The sequence below is a fragment of the Bactrocera neohumeralis genome, unplaced genomic scaffold (assembly GCF_024586455.1).
Source record: "Bactrocera neohumeralis isolate Rockhampton unplaced genomic scaffold, APGP_CSIRO_Bneo_wtdbg2-racon-allhic-juicebox.fasta_v2 ctg2298, whole genome shotgun sequence".
Taxonomy (NCBI): domain Eukaryota; kingdom Metazoa; phylum Arthropoda; class Insecta; order Diptera; family Tephritidae; genus Bactrocera; species Bactrocera neohumeralis.
The window spans coordinates 556-22,094 of NW_026090076.1; the positions used below are offsets into that span (position 1 = coordinate 556).

General features: G+C 37.5%; 2 protein-coding genes across 2 annotated transcripts; both read right to left on the reverse strand.

Annotated features, from left to right (window-relative positions):
- Window positions 1-1,340: 1,340 nt before the first annotated feature.
- On the reverse strand, window positions 1,341-4,549 carry LOC126766729 (uncharacterized; the record flags this gene model as incomplete). The annotated part of the gene is made up of 1 exon (XM_050484452.1): window positions 1,341-4,549. A coding segment is annotated over exon 1 (2,074 nt), but the record flags the coding sequence as incomplete, so codon positions are not given.
- A 10,182-nt stretch (window positions 4,550-14,731) lies between these two features.
- LOC126766730 (uncharacterized) lies at window positions 14,732-15,662 on the reverse strand. The gene has a single exon (XM_050484453.1). It carries the CDS (start codon window positions 15,651-15,653, stop codon window positions 14,898-14,900), a length of 756 nt encoding a protein of 251 aa, XP_050340410.1. The 5' UTR covers window positions 15,654-15,662; the 3' UTR covers window positions 14,732-14,897.
- Window positions 15,663-21,539: the final 5,877 nt, after the last annotated feature.

Consider the following 21,539-nt stretch of genomic DNA (forward strand, 5'->3'; position numbering starts at 1 on the left):
TTCCACGAAATTTTGTTGCAATAAATTTAATTTACACTTTGGCGTATTTCGTTGCACGCACACACGTATATTTTCATCAATATTTAATTCACGCACACCGCTTACTGCCTTTTTCAGCCGTGATTAATTGGTCGCTTTTTATTTTTATTTATTTTTTTATTGTATTTTATTAATTTGTGTTTTGTATTGTTTTTGTAGTTTGTTAATAAAAATGTTTTTTTTTTTTATTATTATTTTTTATTAAAGATGAAATAATTTGTATCCCTGAACTTGCGTGTATTTTGCACTTAGCGAGTTGCAAGTCACCACACTCTTCAATTTGTAATTCTAAGTTTTTTTTTCCTAACTCTTTGCAGATTTAGTTTCTTAAGCGGTCTTTCGCTATTTTTTAGTTTTCACACATCATTAGGTTTGTATTATTGCTTTGTTCGTTCTTTCACTTGTGCACGCCTTTCTTCAGTTGTTTGGTATTTGTTACACGTGTGGTTTTTAGTTTTGCTTTAAATTTTATTAATAATGTCTCCGCGTTTTTATCTTAATTAACAGATAACACTCGCGAATAGAGTTGGCCAGCAATTATTGCTTCCCGGGGCCTTTATTCCTCTATTATTTATAGCTTTTTAGCTCGGGCGCCAGTTAATTTCCCCTACGCGGGAAATAATAAAAAAAATGTATTTTTTTATGTCTTTATTAAAGTCTAAAACGGGACTGCCATGATTACAATTATGAAACTTAAAATGTAAGCTTAAACTAGCCTTAACTGATCCGGTCACCTGTCTTGCCTGGTGATCGGATTCCTAGAACTCCCTTCTGATCGCTGCCAGAACGTTGGCGCGTGTGAAGTCTGGGTGTTGCAAGCAAACGTCGGCGCGTGTGCTGCGTTAGCAAAAGCTTGGGAGCGGAAGTGAGGTGCTTTTAGCACTGTTAACGTATTTGGCGTTAACTCATGTAAATGCATTATGTATGTACATATATATGTTTATTAATATATAAACAGATATTTGTATTCAGTAGAATTTCGGCTTTGCTGATAAATAAGCATGTTCAATGATATTTGAACATATTGCCGAGGGAAAGAAATGATTATTAGTGGACTGCATAACTTATTACAATAGCTACAATATTTTTTATCTTATTTGTAAATAATATAAAATCGTGTAAATATAAATATATTAATTATTCCGCCTTTTTTGAAGTAATGATCCTGTTCAATTTTGAGCATTCTCTTGGGCAGCAAAAGTGACTGCAGCTTGTAGTCGTCGCCTGGTTTTCAATCGATAGTAAATGAAGATTTCTGCTAGCACGCCGATTATAAAGAATAACAATGCGTACTGAATTACCATGTTCATTTTTGAACATTCTCCTGGGCGACAAAAGTGACTTCCAACCGCAGATTGTAATCGACGTTTCGTTTGTTAACGCAAGCTGCCATGGTATTAGTAACTCCCAAATGGTTGTTACTACATCCGCTTTTCCAACTGGATCTATTTCGGCTATTTCGATAGTTTTACTTACGTCTTTTTTATTATGGTCCTGGAAAAGGATTTCTTTATCGCGTTGCTTATCTTTCTCCACTTCAGGTTTCTTTGATGCATCGTCCTTTGTATCAATAGTTTGTTTGTCGTCTCTCGTCTTAGAAGTTGTGTCTCGTATCTTCTTGTCTTCATCTTTTTTTGTTGTATCCACACGTCTTTTGGCGACACTACGACTGGTATCCGACGATGATGACATTGTTACGTAGCCATAACAACGTGTTCCCGGAGTTCGGGAGTTGGTGACCACCTTGGCTCCGATAACTTTGCCATATTTAGAAAATATAGTTTTCAGATCACTGGCTCTCGTTAATGAAGATAACCCCGATACCAAAAGATTACGTGAAGGTTTTGTCTGCTTTCCTTTGGACGACAATTTTGTAGATGTATTCACTTTGTCATCCTTCTGCGAAGTCTTGTTTGAAGATGATTTTTGTTCACTAATGTCTTTATCCTTTTTGTCGCCGGACTTCTCATCTTTTCTCTTTGATTTATCTTCATCGGGCTTGCTGCATTGGCGTTCGTCCTTAATGCTGCTGGATCCACCCTTGGATGTTCTTGTGTCCTTCAAAGCTGCAACCGTTTTTGTACTCTTTGGCGCTGAATTCCTGCCGGTATTATCACCTTCTGCATCGGTGCATTTTTCCTTTATGTATTTTTGTGAAGTAGTAAAATCTTCCTTCTGTGTTTTAGCATCATCTTCCAAAATATGATCAGCTACTTCAGTTTCGTCTTCAAACGATTTAACCTGGACTTCATTTTCCCACATTTTTCCAAAATGTGAGCCTGCCGGAAAAGATATGAGATTGTAAGATTCCTCAGTTTTTGAAGGTTTATGTAATTCTTCAAAGAATTCTTCTTCAAATTCATTTTCTTTTTTATCTTCCTCTATTATTTCTGTTGTTTTTTCCTCAACAGAAGATAGAGGGAGTGATCGAACTGTTATTAGTTTTTCGTCTTCAATATTTTGCACTGCATTAATTAGTTTCGTCGCAGTTGTAGATAATTTTGGTATGATGAACAGAATTGGCTGATTGTCGTACATTTTCTTAAGTTGACTCCATGCAGCTTCATAATTTTTCGACGAAATTTGAAAATGCTGTATTACTCGTGCAGCTTCGCCTTTTAAGCATTGACGAAGACGCAGCATTTTTTCTATGTTCGGCATCTGCTCGTTGTCATGTACGATAACTTGAAACACGTTGTAAAAATTGGCCCATTCCTTAATATCGCCATAAAATGTTGGAATTTTTATTATTTTTCTTTCTTCAAAGTTAGGGTGAAAAGAAATTTTAGGCTCTTCTTTTTTTAATTTCCTTTTTAAATTCTGAAGATCTTCGTAATATTCGTCACATATTTTTTCGAATATGTCTTCAATTTCAACATTAAAATCTAATTTGCTTTTTAGATTTTGGATGTCATTGAATAAGCAGTCTAAGCCTTTTATTTGATCGTTGTCAATCGTTAGTTCCATGCTTAGATCTTCCATTTTTCTTCTGAGGTTTTCAATTTTCCTCATGAATATGGAAGTTTTTTGATCTGGATTAGTGCATCGTATTTGAACTGTTTCAATTTGCCGATCAAATTCGACTAGAGGCTTATCTTTTAAAATGCTCATCTTTAATGCATTGATTGGCTCTTCGATTTTAATCATAGTGTTATTGTATTCATTCTTCTTGAAGTAATCTTCTTCTCCTATGCCATCTGCCATTAACTTTTCGTGGTTGGTATCGAATTCTTTTTGGTACTTTTCAAGAATTTTAATGTTTTCTTCAATTTTTGCTTTCTTTAATGCCTTTCCTGAAATAGTGTTGGATGTGGACAACACTTTTTCGGCTAAATCTGCCTGGGCATCCAGAATTTTCTTTCTGTTTATACCCATTTCGAGAATTTTTTCGCAAAACTTCTCCTATTTATTGATGAACTGCTTGCTTTTCTCCAAAGAAATCGTTGGAGGTATTTGATTTGGTCGCCTAGTTGACCTTGCTGTGCCTCGACTCACAGCCGCTGAATATTTTTTGGATAGCAGTTAGATCACTGCGTTTAGTCTCTGCTAAAACGGCTTATGCGATCGGTTTTAATGCGGGAATATACACCCGTCTTACAATTTAATTTTGCCTGTATTTGTATTAATAACAGGGCTTCTTTAATTTTGGCTGAGCTCTTTTTTTTTTTTTTTAGGCTCGATTGGACCAAATATATATTGATAAAGGTTAAGCGTTTTGCTTCACTTATTCCTTACCTCGGGTGGGGGGCAATAAATGATAGCTAACGGCTCCTTTATTTGAAATATTTCCTTTTAATTCTTCTTTTACCCCTTACCACTGGTGGGGGGAAGTAAAATTTGTAAATAAAAGGAATGTTTTCGATTGAGATTTTCTTTCAAATCTGATCTTTATTTCGTATTTTTCTTGCTTATATACAATTTGTAAAACTATCTTATCTATCTAAATATATGCGTATGTGTGTATATTATATGTATTGCAGCATATTGTTTATTGCTGCTTGACATGGGGTTGTTTTGATACATATGTGTGTGTATGATAATCTTATCTCTTCTCTAAATTTATGACATGTGTCCCTATGCATTTTTGTTTTTATTGCATGCGCATTGCATGTAAATGCATTATGTATGTACATATATATGTTTATTAATATATAAACAGATATTTGTATTTAGTAGAATTTCGGCTTTGCTGATAAATAAGCATGTTCAATGATATTTGAACATATTGCCGAGGGAAAGAAATGATTATTAGTGGACTGTATAACTTATTACAATAGCTACAATATTTTTTATCTTATTTGTAAATAATATAAAATCGTGTAAATATAAATATATTAATTATTCCGCCTTTTTTGAAGTAATGATCCTGTTCAATTTTGAGCATTCTCTTGGGCGGCAAAAGTGACTGCAGCTTGTAGTCGTCGCCTGGTTTTCAATCGATAGTAAATGAAGATTTCTGCTAGCACGCCGATTATAAAGAATAACAATGCGTACTGAATTACCATGTTCATTTTTGAACAGTATCACAATAGGCCGTTTATATCTGGCAACCCTTCTCGTGCTCAGCTGTGAATTTGGTGCTCTGGCGAATCTATTTAATTTATATTTAAAACTTTATTTTGAAAATTTCTGTATTAAGTGATCTTTTAAGATAAGTATCAGTGTTATATTGTGCTAGTGAAGCAATTGATTTTACTTTAATCCTGTTCTGGCTAATTTTAATTTATTGTGCCGAGTCATTTTCAATTTGTTTTTGTTGCTACATTTTAAATATTGCAATTGTTAGTGTTAATTTATATTGCTTACTTAAATTTCTTTCTTGTTTTTATTCATTTCCTTCTTTATCCACAGCTGATTGCGAGTTTCTTACTTTTCATGTGTTACAGTGCATCTCAAACTGCTCGCTACATTGGTTGTTATCTTTGATAACTAACTATTTTATTGCATTCATTTGTTATAAATATTTTTGTCATCGCGCTTGTTACTTTTATTATTTTACATTTTTTATATTTTTGTTTAATACTGTTTTTGTTCATTATGACTTGAACGCTTTGTTTCTTGTTGGCTTTGTGATGGGCTTGCCCATCTTAAATGTGCTGGACTGACAGGTAGGATTTTGGATTCCATTCTTGACAGTAAGGGCTTGCGCTGGTCTTGCTTGAAATGCAGACCAACTGAAATTGAATTGTTTAAAGTTTTTAAGCAGGCGCGCAATGGTTTTAAGGAGATTGGTCGAGAGCTTGAAACCCTTACTGAAAAATTTAGGCATTATGAAACGCTGTTTCAATCATTTCAATGCCTAAATACTCGGGATGAGAGTCCAAAACCTAAACGAAAACGTCCGTCTGATGAAGATACCACTGTATCTTCCTTAAAAAGAATGCCCCCACCCGCTATTAACCTCATAAATCTTTCAACCCCTTGTCCTCAAGGAGAGAAGGTTCCGTCTGCTCAGGACACAGAGAAAACTGTTACTGAATACGGTAAGCAGAAAACTTCTCAAGATCCGCCTCCAAATACCTCCAAGTCAGCTAATAAAAACTTAGTGGTAATACCGCGGAAAAAAGCAATTTGTATCTCGAGACTCGAAATTAAAAACCGTAGATACAGACATCCGTAAATTTAATTTCAAATACAACAGGGATATTTCCTCGTTTAAGATCGACGTATCCGCTGACAATTTTCAATTGATACTTGACAACTCATTCTGGCCATCTGGGGTCTTTGTGCGCGAATTCGAGCACAAACGTGATAAGCCCCCTGTAGTTATCACTAAAATGCCAAGAAATCCCGTTGATACAAAAAACTAATTAACAATAATTCGCTGATTATTTATTATCAAAATGTTAGAGGGCTTAATACAAAACTTACTGATTTGTATCTAAATAACATTCATTGTAACTTTAAAATCATTCCTTTGACAGAAACTTGGCTAAAGCCCCACATTTTTTATAACGAAATATTCAACAGCGAATTCGAAATCTTTAGATAAGACCGGTTGAACAGAAAAGGAGGTGGCGTCTTGTTTGCTGTTCATTCTTCAATTCCATCTGAAGAAGTCGATGTTCCGTATGCAGACTTCATTGAATTTAAGTGCATTCGTATTTGCGCTAATAATGGCCATATCTACTTAACATTGTCTTATATACCGCCTCACTCGGACATATCTGTATATATGCAGCATGCTTCATTAATAAGTAATGTTTTCTCAATGGTTAATGATACTGATTTCATGATTGTTTTGGGAGATTGCAACTTACTGTGCGTATCATGGAAATCTATTGATGATCACACCATCCCTATTAGTACGCGTTCATGTTTTAACGAGTTCTTAGATGAAATGTCGGAGTTGGGTCTTAACCAAATTAATTTAATTTCAAACGAATTTGGTAAGCTCTTAGATCTAGTTTACGTCGATAACGCTTCAATGTTCTCTGTTGTCCGATGTGATCCTTTGGTTCGGCCAGAGGACACGTATCATCCTGCTTTGGAAATTAACATCGAAATCATAGCCAACTTTGCTTGTAATAATACACAAGACCTTTGTTTTCGGTTCAACTTTGCGAAAGCTAATTTTAAGAAGATTAATTACGAACTTTCTAAAATAACTTGGCCAGATTACAGTGGCAATATTGAATTTAGTGCTTCCCACTTTAATGAAACTATTGTAAACTTATTTGAAAAATATGTTCCGAAGTGTGTTGTTACTCAAAAAACTAGTTCTAATTTATGGTTTTCGAAAGAATTATCTAAATTAAAAAATAGAAAATCTCGTGCTTTTAAACTTAAAAAAATAAACTGGTTTAGTTGCTAACTATTCAAAATATTCTAAATTGCGTCGACAATTTGCTGAACTTAACAAAATATGTTATAGTAATTATATAAATAAAGTAAAAATAATATTATACGTAATCCAAAATTGTTTTATGGTTTCGTCAACTCCAAACGCAGGATTTCTAATTTTCCGTCCGCTATGAAATATAAGTCTAGTATATCCAGTAACAATCACACCATTTCTAATATGTTCGCTGAATTCTTTAGGTCCAATTACTCTCCAAAATCTCCACAAAATGTTCCGCATCAGCACAAGTTATGTCCGATTTGTGTCATTAATGCACCTACGATTTCCGAAGCAGACGTCTTAAATCATTTAAATATGTTAGAACAATCATACAATTATGGCCCAGATATGATTCCCTCATGCTTTCTTAAGAAATGTGCCAAATATATATACCAACCCCTAACAAAATTATTTAACTCATCTCTTATGCAAGGCTTATTTCCATCCATATGGAAAAAGTCATTTATAATTCCTTTGCATAAGAGTGGATTTAGGTCATCTATTGAAAACTATAGGGGAATAGCAAAGTTGTCTGCAATACCTAAACTTTTTGAAGCAATTATAACAGACGACATAACCTTCCGGATCTCTCCACTAATTTCTTGTTCTCAGCACGGTTTTCGTAAAGGGAAATCTACCATAACTAATTTGCTTGAATTTGTATCACATGTATCAACGGGCTTTAGGGAGAATAAGAATACTGATGTTATATATACAGATTTTAGTAAAGCTTTTGATAAAGTAAACCTTTCAATTCTTTTGAATAAATTTGATCTTCTTGGTTTTCAACCAATATTTCTAAAATGGGTAATAGAATTCAACAAGTCATATTTAAAGATACTTTTTCTGACATAATCAATGTTCCTTCAGGCGTTCCTCAAGGTAGCCATCTTGGTCCAATTCTGTTCTTGTTATTTATTAACGACATATCATCTGTTGTTAAGTTTTCAAAAGTTTTATTATATGCTGACGATGTAAAACTTTTTAAAACATATTCTTCAAACAGTGAAAGATGTCAGTTGCAAACAGACTTAAGGGGCTATACCAGTGTGACACTTTCAAAAAAAAAAATTTTTTTTTTGCTTTTTTCGATAGCTTATATATTCAAAAATATCCTGTGAAATCGGCGAGGTCGTATTTTAAATAGTTTTTGAATGGCAGCGTTCTAAATAGCGACCGCTCAGAGGTGCAAACATATATAAGTGAAACTTTAAACGCGTTTTTCTCGAAACGACATTTTTCAAATTTGCTGACATTATAACTCAACGAGAAATTAACCGATCGACTCCAAATTAAAACTGGATATAGTTGAATACATTTGCTATACAATAGACTACGATCTTTTTGATTGGCTGAAAATTGTCAATTTGGCATTAAAAAAACGACAATTTTTTTCGTAAAAAAACGATTTTTTTTTCAAAATGGCGCCATTTTCTTAATTTTTGATATTTTTCAAAGATCGTAGTCCATTGTATAGAAAATATATTTAAGTTTAATAAACATTTTGAATTTTTTTGTTTCAGCTACTCAATCGACCGGAATCATGCCAGCAGTTGAGGCACTTTTTTTTTGGCACTTCCGCAGACAGCACATTACTCCGTTATTTTTCAATATTTTTGTAAAATTTTTTTTTTTTTTTAATATAGCTAAAAATATAATTTATTACGTCCATAGAACGTCGAAACATTCAATCTAGTACTTTCTTTTAAAAAAATTCACGAAAATCGCCTAATTTTTCATGCGTCACACTGGTATAGCCCCTTAAACAACCTAGTTTCTTGGTGTGATAGAAATGACATGCCATTGAACCTTAAAAAATGTAAAACGATGTGCTTTTCACGTAGAGCTGTAGACCCTACCTCATACGCAATACAAAACTTTAGGTTGGAGCAAGTATGCAGTTTTGTTGATCTGGGAGTAACTATGGACCCCAAACTCAATTTTAATCTTCACGTAACTTTTTAAAGCTAAAGGCGCTTTTAGTTTGTTAAGCGTTGGTCTAAGGAATTTAGAGATCCGCTTACCACAAAAATTCTTTTTACATCTCTGGTGAGGCTTATATTGAAGTATGCTTCTCTGGTTTGGAACTCTAGTTACCAAGTCCATTCGGATAAGTTAGAGTCCGTTCAAAAATAATTTTTACTTTTTGCCTTAAATCCTTTGCATTGGGATTCCAGTTTAAATCTTCCCCCTTACATTAACCGTTTAAAACTTATAAATCCCCCCACATTCGCTAGTCGTAGGGAGATGCTTGGTATAATATTTCTTGTAAAACTCTTGAATGCGTCAGTCTGTAGCCCATCTCTCTTATCTGATATTAATTTTAACGTTCCCGCTCGCCCTACCAGGCAGTTTAGACCCTTACTTTTAAAATTTTCTAGAACAAATTTTGAGTTAAAGGAACCATTCCGCCGTATATGTCATGATTTCAATTTTCATTCCAGCACATTTGATCTAACAGACTCACTCTTTACCATGAAAAAAATTATTTTATCTACTCTTAACAAGTAACATTTAAAAATTATAAACTTTAATCTAATTCTTAATTTCCTAATCTAATGCAGCTCGCATATATCGGTGCCAACCAGCTGCATGACACCTTAATAGCCTGCAGCATCTGCGCTGGTATGATGCCGTCCGGTCCCGGTGACTTGGACGGTTTGAACGAATTAATCGCCCATGACAAGTGTCGCTCATCCAGTAGGTCGGCAAAGGCCGTGCAGTCAACATGCAACACTCTGAGAGATACCTCCGCAGAGGACGTGTTGCTAGGGAAGTGAGCATCTGAAGTGCTCAGTGAAGTGCTCAGGGCCCATTTCCACTTTCTCGCAGAAATTCTTTCACGAGATCCTCTTAGCATGTGTTAACTTGGACATGTATATTGAAAGTCCTTTTTTATACAACGCCCAATCGTCAGATATCCCACTCTAACGGGCTATGTTAAATAAGCGTCGGCAGGGCGCCCTAATTTCCCAGAGTTCCCACCATTGATCCTCTTAGCATTTCTTAACTTGGACTTGTACATTGAATGTCCTGTTTTATACAACGCCCAATCGTCAGATATTCCACTCTTCCTGGCTATGTTAAATAAGCGTCTGCAGGGCGCCCTAATTTCCGAGAGTTCCACAGTCCACCATTGAGGTTTCCCTCTGCCCTTCGGTGTTGGCTAAATGAGCCTTAGTCGCCTGCCCCACACCACGCCTACACACATCGCTAACACGCTACACTCACCACATTCACTTCAACATTACCACACCACAGTCCACATCAATACAACCCACACAATCACATACACACCACACTCGATTACACGCAGCGGGATACAAGCCAACAAAAGGGATCGTCCCCGCTGCACATCAGTTCAGTTTCGAATCTACTATCGAGCCCGTATATCGCCAGTTTCGATCGCCGACCTTTAGTGATCCAGACAGTTGCGTGTCATTATTACTTATGAACCCTTTCTTCGATTTCTGAGCCGAGTGAATAAAACAGTGAATAAAACAGTGAACAAAACAGTGGCGGGCCAGCATTTAAGCGGGTGAACCCTTTATATTCTAATTTTTATAAACTATAATCCGAGCCGAGTGAATAAAACAGTGAACAAAACAGTGGCAGGCCAGCATTTAAGCGTGTGAACCCTTTATATTCTAATTTTTATAAACTATAATCCGAGGGATTAAAATATTTGCGTGTCAGCACAAGGCTGGTGCAAGATATTCTATATAAATCCGATGTACATATAGTTTTAAGTAGTGGACAAACCTTTGTTGTGACTAAGCTCTTTTGAAATAAATTTTAACGCAAAGAAGAATATAAGCCCGAGCGTTTCTACTACCACACAAGGTGAACGTTGCAAAAGTTAATGGTAAGTGGAAGGGTGCAATAATTAAGTGTATTCAGTGGACAGGAGCTCTCCAGTGCAGTATTGCACGCCGAGCTGAAGACTTCGACCCACCCATCCACCACAGCGGCGGTGGCAAAGGCGTCCCCAATGCGCGTGGAAGAGTTTGCCTGCGGTAAACTTCCCAATCCGTCTTCCTAGGATTTCTGAAAAATTGATGACGTAGGCACCATTCCGGGACGCTCCAGCCAAGGTCCTCCTCAGCAATAAGAAAGGTGGCTCCACCTTATCGTTGTGAGGCATATACGTTAGGGTGGGTCGAATCCGGAGTTTTTTCGATTCGGAATTTCTAATAGTGCGGAAAAGTTGCCTTAGTACTTCCTGATTCCAATGCAACTTTTTGTTTTGAGATCGGATTGCATCTTCAACCCCATCTCCGGCCTTGAAATTTCGAAAATCCGCCTAAAATCGTGAAATTGTCTACCTGGCGCATGAAATACGCATCTCATGGCTTTGGCTACCGAAATGGTATATGTGATCATGGCCGTAGGACGAACCGTTCCCGAGATACGAGCGAAAATGCGGCGCGCCACTGCGCAAGGTGAAAATCGGCTTGCGGCCACACTTCTTGACGTTGATTTCGCCGGGTGCTATCACTCACATTCATTCACTTACGCCAAAGGACAAACGTTCGGATAGGTCTCCACACAAATATTTTTTCATCGAGTTCCTTCAGCTTGTCGGTGATTTCGCCGAGTTCTATCCATACATTCATTTCCCTTATGCGCCATATTCGACACGTTCGGACCGGTAACCACATAAATATTTTTTCATCAAGTTCCTTCACTTTGTCGTTGATTTCGTCGGTCAAGTGCTACCACTTATATTCTTCAACAGAACCCAGAACTCAAAATGTCTATCTAAATTTTAATTTAGACAGAAATGTTTTTTCCTGTGTTTGGCATATATCCGTACAGTCTCTCTGAAGTCCCAGTTACCTACTTACCAGGATGTTCTTTTTCGTTCGTTATCAGTTTGAAAGATTGCCTTAGTACTATGCAACTTTTTGTTTTGAGATCGACTCTTTAACGAGGCGACAATTTCGAACCTAAAATCGTGAAGATTGTTACCTAGAAATAGTTGCAAAAACGGTTAAAAAAATATTTTCAAAAAGTCATCTATTCCGATAGTTTCACTCACCATAGGACGCTGTACAAATGCTCACCACATACCATAAGAAATTTCTGACTCGTAAACAAATTCATTTTTAAGGAACCCAATAGGTTTGAGCACAAAATTTTTTCATCGAGATGACTCTTGTCGGTGATTTGCCGGATCAACATTATTTCCCTGACATCGCACGTTCGGACTGGTAAATGCATTTTTTTTTCGAGTTCCTTCACTTGTCCATTTCGGAAAGGAAATTCTCTCAACAGAACACAGAACAAAATGTCTGTATCTAAATTTAAATTTTGACAGAAATGTCCAGAGTTTGGCATATATCCGTACAATCTCTCTGAGTCCCAGTTACCTACTTACCAGGATGTTCTTTTGTGTTATCAGTTTGAAAGATTTCGTATAGACTCTAGGCGACAACTATGAACCTAGGAGTAAAGAGGTTACAGAAATAGTTGCAAAAAGGTTGAAAATACTTTCAAAAAATCATCCGATAGTCCGTTCCGATACTTTCACACACCAGAGTTGTACAAATGCTCACCACATACCATAAGAAATTTCTGACTCTTAACGACTTTGTCTCTTCTGCCGGAAAATTATTTGATATCGCTGCTTGTAGATGCATTTATTTTTCTTCTTGCACTTGTTCAAAGGAGAGGAAAGTTCCTATCAATGAACAACATTTCTGGACCAGAGAACCAGAAGACACATTGGAAGTGTTGATCTACCTGAAACAAAAAAGATTACAAAGAAAAATGAACGTAAAGAAAAGCTTTCAAAACGTCATTCAACATCAACACTTCCCAGAAAAGTATCAGCTAGAACACGTGACCATTCAGATCAGCCAGACTCTCATACAGACTACAACAATGTAGGTGCGTCGCACATGGATTCTTCCAAAAACGATGCTGATGATGAATTTTCTCTTCCATCCTCTAAAACCAAACAAAACACACTAGTATTAGAACACACTGCTTTAGCTGCAAAGAAAAGTGTTGGAGTTAAGCTCCCAAACACCGAAAGTATTGACTCTGTATATGGGCTGTATTTTGACGGCCGCAAAGACAATACACTTACACAAGTCAAGCGAAGGTGAAAAGTACTACCGCGACACTGTCAAAGAGGAACATATTTCTCTTATAGCGAACCTGGTTGGCATTACTTTGGCCAAGTCACCTCTCCTTCCGGGTCAGCTGAGGATGAGACGCAAGCTATATGGCAACATTTACAAGACAATTCAGTTGATGTGGAACATCTAGAAGTTGTCGGTGCTGATGGCACCAACACGAACACAGGTTGGAAAGGTGGAATCATTCGGAAACTAGAAGAAAGAATAGGTAGGCCCTTACAGTGGGTTGTTTGTCTTCTACATTTCAACGAACTTCCATTTCGTGCTCTTTTCGAACACATAGATGGTGTCTCAAAGAGTCCAAATACATTCTCTGTCGACGTAGGTAAACTGCTCCCTGATTGTGAGAAGTTGCCTGTTCTCAAATTTGAAAGTTTTCCATCCTGCCAATTACCTTCTGAGGTTATTAATCCGACCCAACTTAGCACAGACCAAGCTTATCTCTATAAAATATCAGAAGCTGTTATTTCCGGGCGATGTTCCTCAGATTTAGCGTCGATGCATCCAGGTAACATGAGCAAATCTCGCTGGCTCACCTGTGCAAATAGAATTCTGAGATTATACATATCTACTGACAAACCAACAAAGGAAATAAAGATTTTGGTCAAGTACATACTAACAGTTTACTCACCTTTGTGGTTCTCAATAAGATTCAACAGTTCAATCAAAGATGGCTCGCGCCATCTCTATGCTGCAATTCAAAGGTCGAGATACTTACCTGCTAAACTGCGCAAGGTTGTCGATTCATCCATTCAACAGAATGCTTTGTTTGCTCTTCCAGAAAAAATTCTCCTTAGTATGATGACTGACGAACGGATAGAAGTCAGAAAGTTGGCCCTTGACCGTCTTCTGGCAGCCAGAGAAGCAGAGTCTGACACTGTAAATGGAAGGGTTAGATGTAATAAAGTGCCAAAGCTGAATTTCAAAGCTAATAATTATTACGATCTGATTAACTGGAAGACCTTGACTGTTCCACCAGTTCTTTGTTCAGTTTCTAACGAAGAACTCATAAAAGGGCTGTCGGGAGACACTGTAGAGGTATGGAAATTTAGTGAATTCCCCTCTCACACCGTGGCAGTCGAGAGAACCGTCAAACTGGTGACAGAGGCATCTTCTAAAGTTATTGGCCCCCAATCTCGTGATCGTCTTCACGTCGTCGTTCTTGCTGTATGCTTAGGATCGTTATCCTGTTGGAAGATTCAGGATTGACCTAAATGTTCAGATAATCTGTTTCGTTAATTGTGCTATCGATAAACACCAGCCATCCCACTCCACTTGCCGCCATACACCCCCAAACAATTATTGATAACAGTAAATTTTTTTGCGTAAAATGAATATGCAAGACATATTATCGTAATTGTACACTTTGTTTTGACGCGTGAAATACTGAGTATATATGGTTTTATTTGTGGTTTTTATTTGTGTTGTTTTTGTTTTTGTAGATTTAAAAAATTAAATTTGGGTATAACTTCAAATGTATTCACCGGAACGTGTGTGTGTTTTCTTAAATATATGTACATTAAAAATATAAAATAAAAGAACGATTTTTTGAAAATTCTAAGTGTATATAACCTCTTAATTCGGTAGGAGCATGCAAATATAGATGAAAATAAAGAAGTCAGTTTCCGCAGTTATTAACTTTTGCCTTTTTTTATGTAGTGCCAAGCGTGAGGTTTATGGTGACAAGAATGCGAATGAACCGAGCTCAAATCTAAATTTTCTGAAATAGAAAGCAATTGCCCAATAATTCTTATGTATGTACAGTTACTCACAAAAATGAGTATACACCGAAATTCGTTAAAGAAATACACATGCAGATGTGATGCGACGTCGCTACTCATTTAGCCATCCCGGCCCCACTAGGCGAGTATTTACCCTAGAAGCCGCTGTAGCTGCTGTAGCGTAGCTACAACGCTGCTGAGACCTTTTGAACGGCGGGATTGCGGCCTAATATGATGGCGTCGTGTTGATGTTGCCCGGTTTTGGCGCCAGGGACGGGATTCTGCTGGAGAGGGTCCGCGCCGGCGGTATGTCGTCACAGGAGTCCTTTGAGAACGCCTGACGTTACTACTGGTGCGAGGAGCCGGTGTGCGCCCGGAGTCACGTCTGGTAGTACGGTGCAGCAGCGTATGATGAGCCCGCACACAGATTTGGCAACGATTATGTGATGGGCACTCCTGAGTTGCGTGGGAAGTTGCCAGACAATTCAGGCAATACCCGTGCGGCTGTGCCACCTGCTGGCGTTGCATCGGCGGCATGCCTTTGAAGATACCGCAGTGCGATAGCCGATGCGGGCGGCGGCAGAGTGGACAAAGAATTTGTTGCAGGTTCGCTGGTAATGCAGGCGTGCTTTGACGCGGAGCCGTTGTCGCGGTGGAGCCTGTCGTTGTTCGTGGCGCTGCCGGTGCAGTGTTGGCCCGGGGTGCTGCTATTGGGGCAGCTTCAGAGCGAGGGGCGGAAACTGCCGAACGCATGGTTGGCGTTGACGATGATGCCATATCCACATCCATATTACTCTGTGAGAGAAATGATGATATTAGTAATATATTGTGAAATTTACAATAATATGGACTTTTGTGCCACGATATGTGGCATGAATAGGATGTCATTTTTTTTTTATCAGACATTTATGTTAAGTCTTTTGTGTCATTTATGTTATTCGAGGTTTCGATTTGGTAAGCGGTTTATATGTTTATCGATTTATTGATTTATTAACATAGCGGTTTCGGTTTTATGTTTCTTTATCTTCGGCGGTTGGTAAAAAGCATAATTTGACGAGCGGTCTGGTTAGCGTTCCGGTTTGAGTGCGGATATCAACTACTCGAACATAACCGTCGGAACCGTAATGAAGTTGTTTTATGCGGCCGAGTCGCCATTCCGTAGGAGGGAGACAATCATCTTGTATAAGGACGCAGTCTCCAAGCTTTGGTGCCTTTTCTTGAGTTTTCCATCGGTATCTCTTGTGAAGGTCCTTTATGTAATCTTCCTTCCATCGGCGGCTGAAATCATGATGGAGGATTTTAATTCGCTCCCATCTGTTTAATAAGGATAGCAACTCCACGCCTGGTTCAGGTATGGCCAGAATGGGTGCTCCTTTTAGAAAATGCCCTGGGGTTAAGGCTGTGAAGTCGGAGGGATTTTGCGAGAGTGGTGAGATAGGTCTAGAGTTTAGTACGGATTCGATACGAGCGAGTAATGTAGTAAACTCCTCATAATTGAATTTATGGTTACCAGCGGTTTTCTTTAAATGGGACTTAAAGCTCTTTACTGCTGATTCCCAGAGTCCGCCAAAGTTTTTTCCATTGTCGCTCATAATTTTTAAAGGAAATCTGCGTCGTCCGACAAAGCGGGCAAATGCTGCAAGAAAAGCCGCAGTAGTCAGATCCCAACATAGCTCGAGGTGTACTGCCTTTGTTGTAAAACATACAAAGACAGCCACATACCCTTTTCTAAATGAGGAAGACCTTAGCATAGAGGCTTTTATCTGGAAAGGTCCAGCAAAATCAACCCCAGTGATGGTAAAGGGTAAAGCATAGTTGCAGCGTTCAGGTGGTAGGGCTGCCATGATCTGCGTACGCATCTTGTGCTTGTACATAGTACACTGTTTACACATGAAAATGGTTCTTTTAATTTGTGGCTGTAGTCGCGGTATATAGAACTCTTGTCGGACCATTTGTTGCATCAAGCGATGCTCACCATGCAGTGTAAGCTGGTGGAGATGTATTAGAAATAAGTAGGTAAAACGGGATTTCTCTGGGATAATGATGGGATGTCGTTCATTGTAACTAAGGCTGGAGTTGGCTAGTCTTCCATTTGCCCGTAGTAATCCTTTAGCGTTCAGGAATGGGTTTAACTCGAGAAGTGAGCTTCCCTTTTCGAGAGGTCGCTTTTCAAGCAACTTTGATTTCTCTTTGCTGAAATATCGAGTTTGTGTATACAAAATTAGACTGACCTTGGCATGTTGCAAGTCGGAATATGTTAGTTGTATGTAAGAATTGTTTGATATTCTTTTCGCCCTTTGTTTAAGTTTATGAATGAATTTGTGCATATAAGCGACTACCCTTAGTGCTCGAGGAAATGATGAAAATCTTTGGAGAATATCATCCTCTTCTGGAGTGGTATGAAAATTTTCTATTTTCCGACTTTCCGGAGGTATGATATTCCGAGCAGGAGACTTTGTCCAGAATTCTTGTGATTCTGTTAGCCATGTGGGACCATTCCACCAGAGTGTAGTGCTGGTGGGGTGAAGTGGTTTTCAACCTCTTGTCCCCAGATCCGCTGGGTTATCTGCACTTGCAACATGTTGCCATTTTGCTGAGCCAACTAAGTCTAAGATTTGTGATATGCGATTCGATACATATGTCTTCCAAGTATAGGGAGGTTTTTTCAACCATGCTAGAACTATTTCTGAGTCTGACCAGAGATACATTTTGTGATCGTTTAATTTGAGATGGGTTTGAACTATTGAAATTAATTTTGCTAACAGAAGAGCACCATTTAGTTCAAGCCGTGGCAGGCTTAGTGTCTTCAAAGGCGCAACTTTGGCTTTGGCTACCAAAAGATGAATACTGAGTGCGTGTGTAGACTGTTGCCCAATAAGCCTTTTCAGAGGCATCACAGAAACCGTGTAATTCTGCGTTAATGTTAGGGGTGAAATTTACCCATCGAGGGATTCGAATTTCTGATGTAGTATGTAGGTTGTTAGCAAATTGAACCCATTTTGTTAAACGTACAGGTTTTACCTGTTCATCCCATTCAGTGCCATCTTGCCACAATTCTTGAATGAGAATTTTAGCTTGAATCATTATTGGCGAAAGCCATCCTGCGGGGTCGAAAAGTTTTGCCACCGAGGAAAGGATTTGTCGTTTTGTAATGGCGGACATTGCAGATATTGACTCAATTGTATATGATAATTGATCTGTTATCGCATTCCATTGAATCCCTAGTGTTTTTGTTGTACTAGCTTTTTCGAATTTAAGGAAGTCAGTATCTAATAAGTCTTCCTTTCTTATATCTTTGATTATTTCGGGATGATTTGAGGTTATTTTCTTTATGTTTGAGTTTGCAACACGGAAGTTGCTAAAGGTAAATTTGTTTCACAAGTTTTTGCAACTTCATGTAATGTCCTAATGGCTAAATAGGGTGCGCAGTTGATGCCAAAGGTAACTGTTTTAAGTTTGTAGTCGCTAATTGGACTATTAATTGAATTGCGGAAGAGTATGCGTTGGAAATCTTGGTCATCTTCATGCACCTGCATTTGCCTATACATTTTCTCAACATCCCCGTTAAAAACGTATTTAAACATGCGCCAATTTAGTATTAGCAACATGAGATCAGGTTGTAATGTTGGCCCTGTGTATTATACATCATTGAGTGATTTGTCTGAGCTCGTACAGTTTGAGGCATTGAACACCACTCGTACTTTCGTTGTGATTTTATCTGGTCTTATTACCCCATGATGTGGAAGGTAAAAAGATAAATATCTACCTTTGGATATTTTTTCATATGGTACAGTTTCTTCCATATGATTGAGGTCAAGATATTCCTCCATCACATTATCATATGCTGATTTTAGCTCATTTTTCTTCGTCAGGCTTCTTTCCATGCTTAGTAATTGCTGGACTGCTGAGATTCTAGAGTGGCCTAGAGCTATAGTTTCTGGAAAGGTGGATTTGAATGGCAGTCGCACAACATAACGACCATGTTCGTTTCTTGTTGTTGTGGACTGGTAATAGGCTTCGCATGCCTGGTCTTCTTCTGAAAATTTGGTAATCTGGGGTACTTCTTCCACTTCCCAGAATTTTTTGAGTTCATTATTTAAATATTCGTTTGAAATATTTTCAACTTCAGTTGTAAAAGAATTAATTTTTTCTGTGACTTGGCCACTTAATATCCACCCAAAGATTGTATTTTGGGCTAACAATTTATTGCAGATTTTCTCTATACCTTCAAGAATTATTTGAGGTATTAAGTCACTGCCTAATAATATGTCGATTTGTGATGGGGTATGACAGTTGGGATCTGCTAATTTGAGATGTGAGCATTTTTCCCAGTGTATTTTATTTACTTCATAGCTTGGAAGCAAATTTGTAAGTTGCGGTAGAACGATGGCTTGTGCATCTATTCGTACATCTGCATTTGGAGAAACTATGGTGATTGGGCATATTTTATTAGAATTTTGAATAATTCTCCCGCCCATTCCCGAAATTTGAAAATTGGAATGTTTTATTGGCAATTTTAGCCGATTTTGAACCTTTGATGATATAAAGGATCTTTGAGAGCCTTGATCTATTAACGCTCTTAGTTTGAATAAATCACCTTTATGTTCAATGGTGATGACCGCAGTGGGTAAAAGAATTTTGCTTTCATTTTCTGAATGAAGCGCTTGAATTTTTGCTGCTTTAGAGCAACATGGTTGTTCTTCCCTTTTTCCGGGATTTGAGGTTTCGGGATTACTTGATGCAGTTGTAGCGACTAACCCCGTGGTTTTTTGAAATGGATTTTTCTTCACATTTTGAAAATTGGTAACATGAAGCATTGAGTGGTGTCTTCGTTGACAGTATACACAATTGAATTTGCTTTCACAGCCTTTTGTCATATGTGAATTCGACAGACAGTTTATGCAAAGTTTGTGTTGACGGACCAGATTGTTTCTATCTGAAACGGATAATTTTTTGAACCTCTCGCAAGATCTTAATTTATGACCTGCCTTACAGGGTTCACACAATGATTGCCATTGACTACTTTGATTTGACACGAATGTGTGACTTTTATTGACGTGTCTATTATATTGTATGTTATTACTGGCTTGGGGTTTGAACAAGTTTTTATTTGAGTCATTTTGATGACTTTTTGGCTTTATAGTTTTTTTGTCTATTCGCTCAGCTATCTCGAATTGAGCAGTGAGGAATGTTTTCATCTGTTGCCAGGTGGGCATTATTTTTCTTTCCACTAGTGATTGTTCCCATCGTAGTAACGCAGCATCAGGCAGTGTTTCTGCGCAAATGGTTACTATAATAGGGTCCCACGATTCTGTGGATACATTTTGTGTTTTTAACACTGATAGACAATTTGTCACTGTGGAGTGTAAGTTTTGAAATTCCTGGCTAGTTTCTTGTTGGATTTTTGGCAAATGCAATAAAGTTTTTATTGGGTTTTCTATCATAACCCTTTCATTTTCGTGCCTTTCAACAAGTGCTTCCCAAGCCAGTTTAAAATTTTCGTCATTTAAAGCGAATTGCTTGACGATACTGCCTGCTTCCCCTTTTGTTTTATACCTGAGATGGTATAGCTTTTGTGCTTGTGAAAGTTTAGGATGGTTTATATAAACAGCAGTGAACATGTCCCGGAAGGACGGCCACTGGTCATAACATCCATTGAAAACTTCAGTATCACAAGCTGGTACCTTTAGGTACATGCCTTTATCTTGGTCTTCTTTTTGTGTTGTAACTACTCTGGGAGGGGGAGTAGTGGCTCTACTTGGCCTTACTAAACTTATTTGTTCAGGTATCATTCCCTTTGTCAACTCGTACTGATCACGGCAGTTATCACACTTGGCTGTCGCCGAAGCTTTTGTGTTTTCTGGGAGTTCTGCGTCGTCAGTATCTAGTACTGTATCGTACGCTGCCAGAAGACGTGCCCATAGATTGTTAACACTTTCTAATTTTATATTTAAAACTGATTCCGTGATATCAGTAATAAGGGAAGCTTGGAACCGTGTGCAATATCTTATAAAGCTATCACTTTCAGTGATAAATTTCGATATTATATGATCTTTTGATCTCTTTTGTTTGTACCGTGTTTAGAGCGTGTAGCTTCATAAGCCTCTGCACTTGCGGATTAACAAGTATATGCTTCAATATATTAATATTTGAATGTTTGTATGTATGTATGTATTTTATAAGTAAGATTTGGGTGAGTGCATATGTAAATATGTATGTTTGTATTTATTCTCGCATTGGAAATTTTGCTTTTTATGCCTTTTGCTTACCTATTTTATGCAATCCTGCTTACTGTTTGAAGAAACAGAAGAGGTATTGCTGGGAAGATTTGCAAGTAAATACTTAAATATAATTTGTTTTTTCTCTGTTGTAGTGGGTGTGTTTGTATACACAAGGGTAAGCTTAGAAGGCAGTAAATGATTTCCTTTTGTATTTATAAAAATATATGGATGATATATTTTTTCAACTGTATTTTGTTCCCGTTTAGAAAATGATCAAGCGGATTATATACATAGGTTTTATATTTGATAAAACCGTATGATATCATACATATTTACATATGTATGTTCATAAAAAAAGTGAAATGACTTACTTTGTGTCACAAACACACGACACAATACTTTTTTAATTTTATTGAAATTTGCTGCTTTTAGATTTTTAGGAATATTAAAGAATTATAGTATAGATGCACAGCAAAGAGACGTTAACATTTCAAGTGACATTTTACCATAGACAATTTTTTTTGAGTGAATACTGACAAATATTTACACTATAACTATCAAACTACATCTG

Excerpts from the sequence above, each read along its gene's own strand:
- LOC126766730 (XM_050484453.1), bottom strand. The coding sequence starts at position 15,653 with ATGTCTGATAAAAAAAAAATGACATCCTATTCATGCCACATATCGTGG.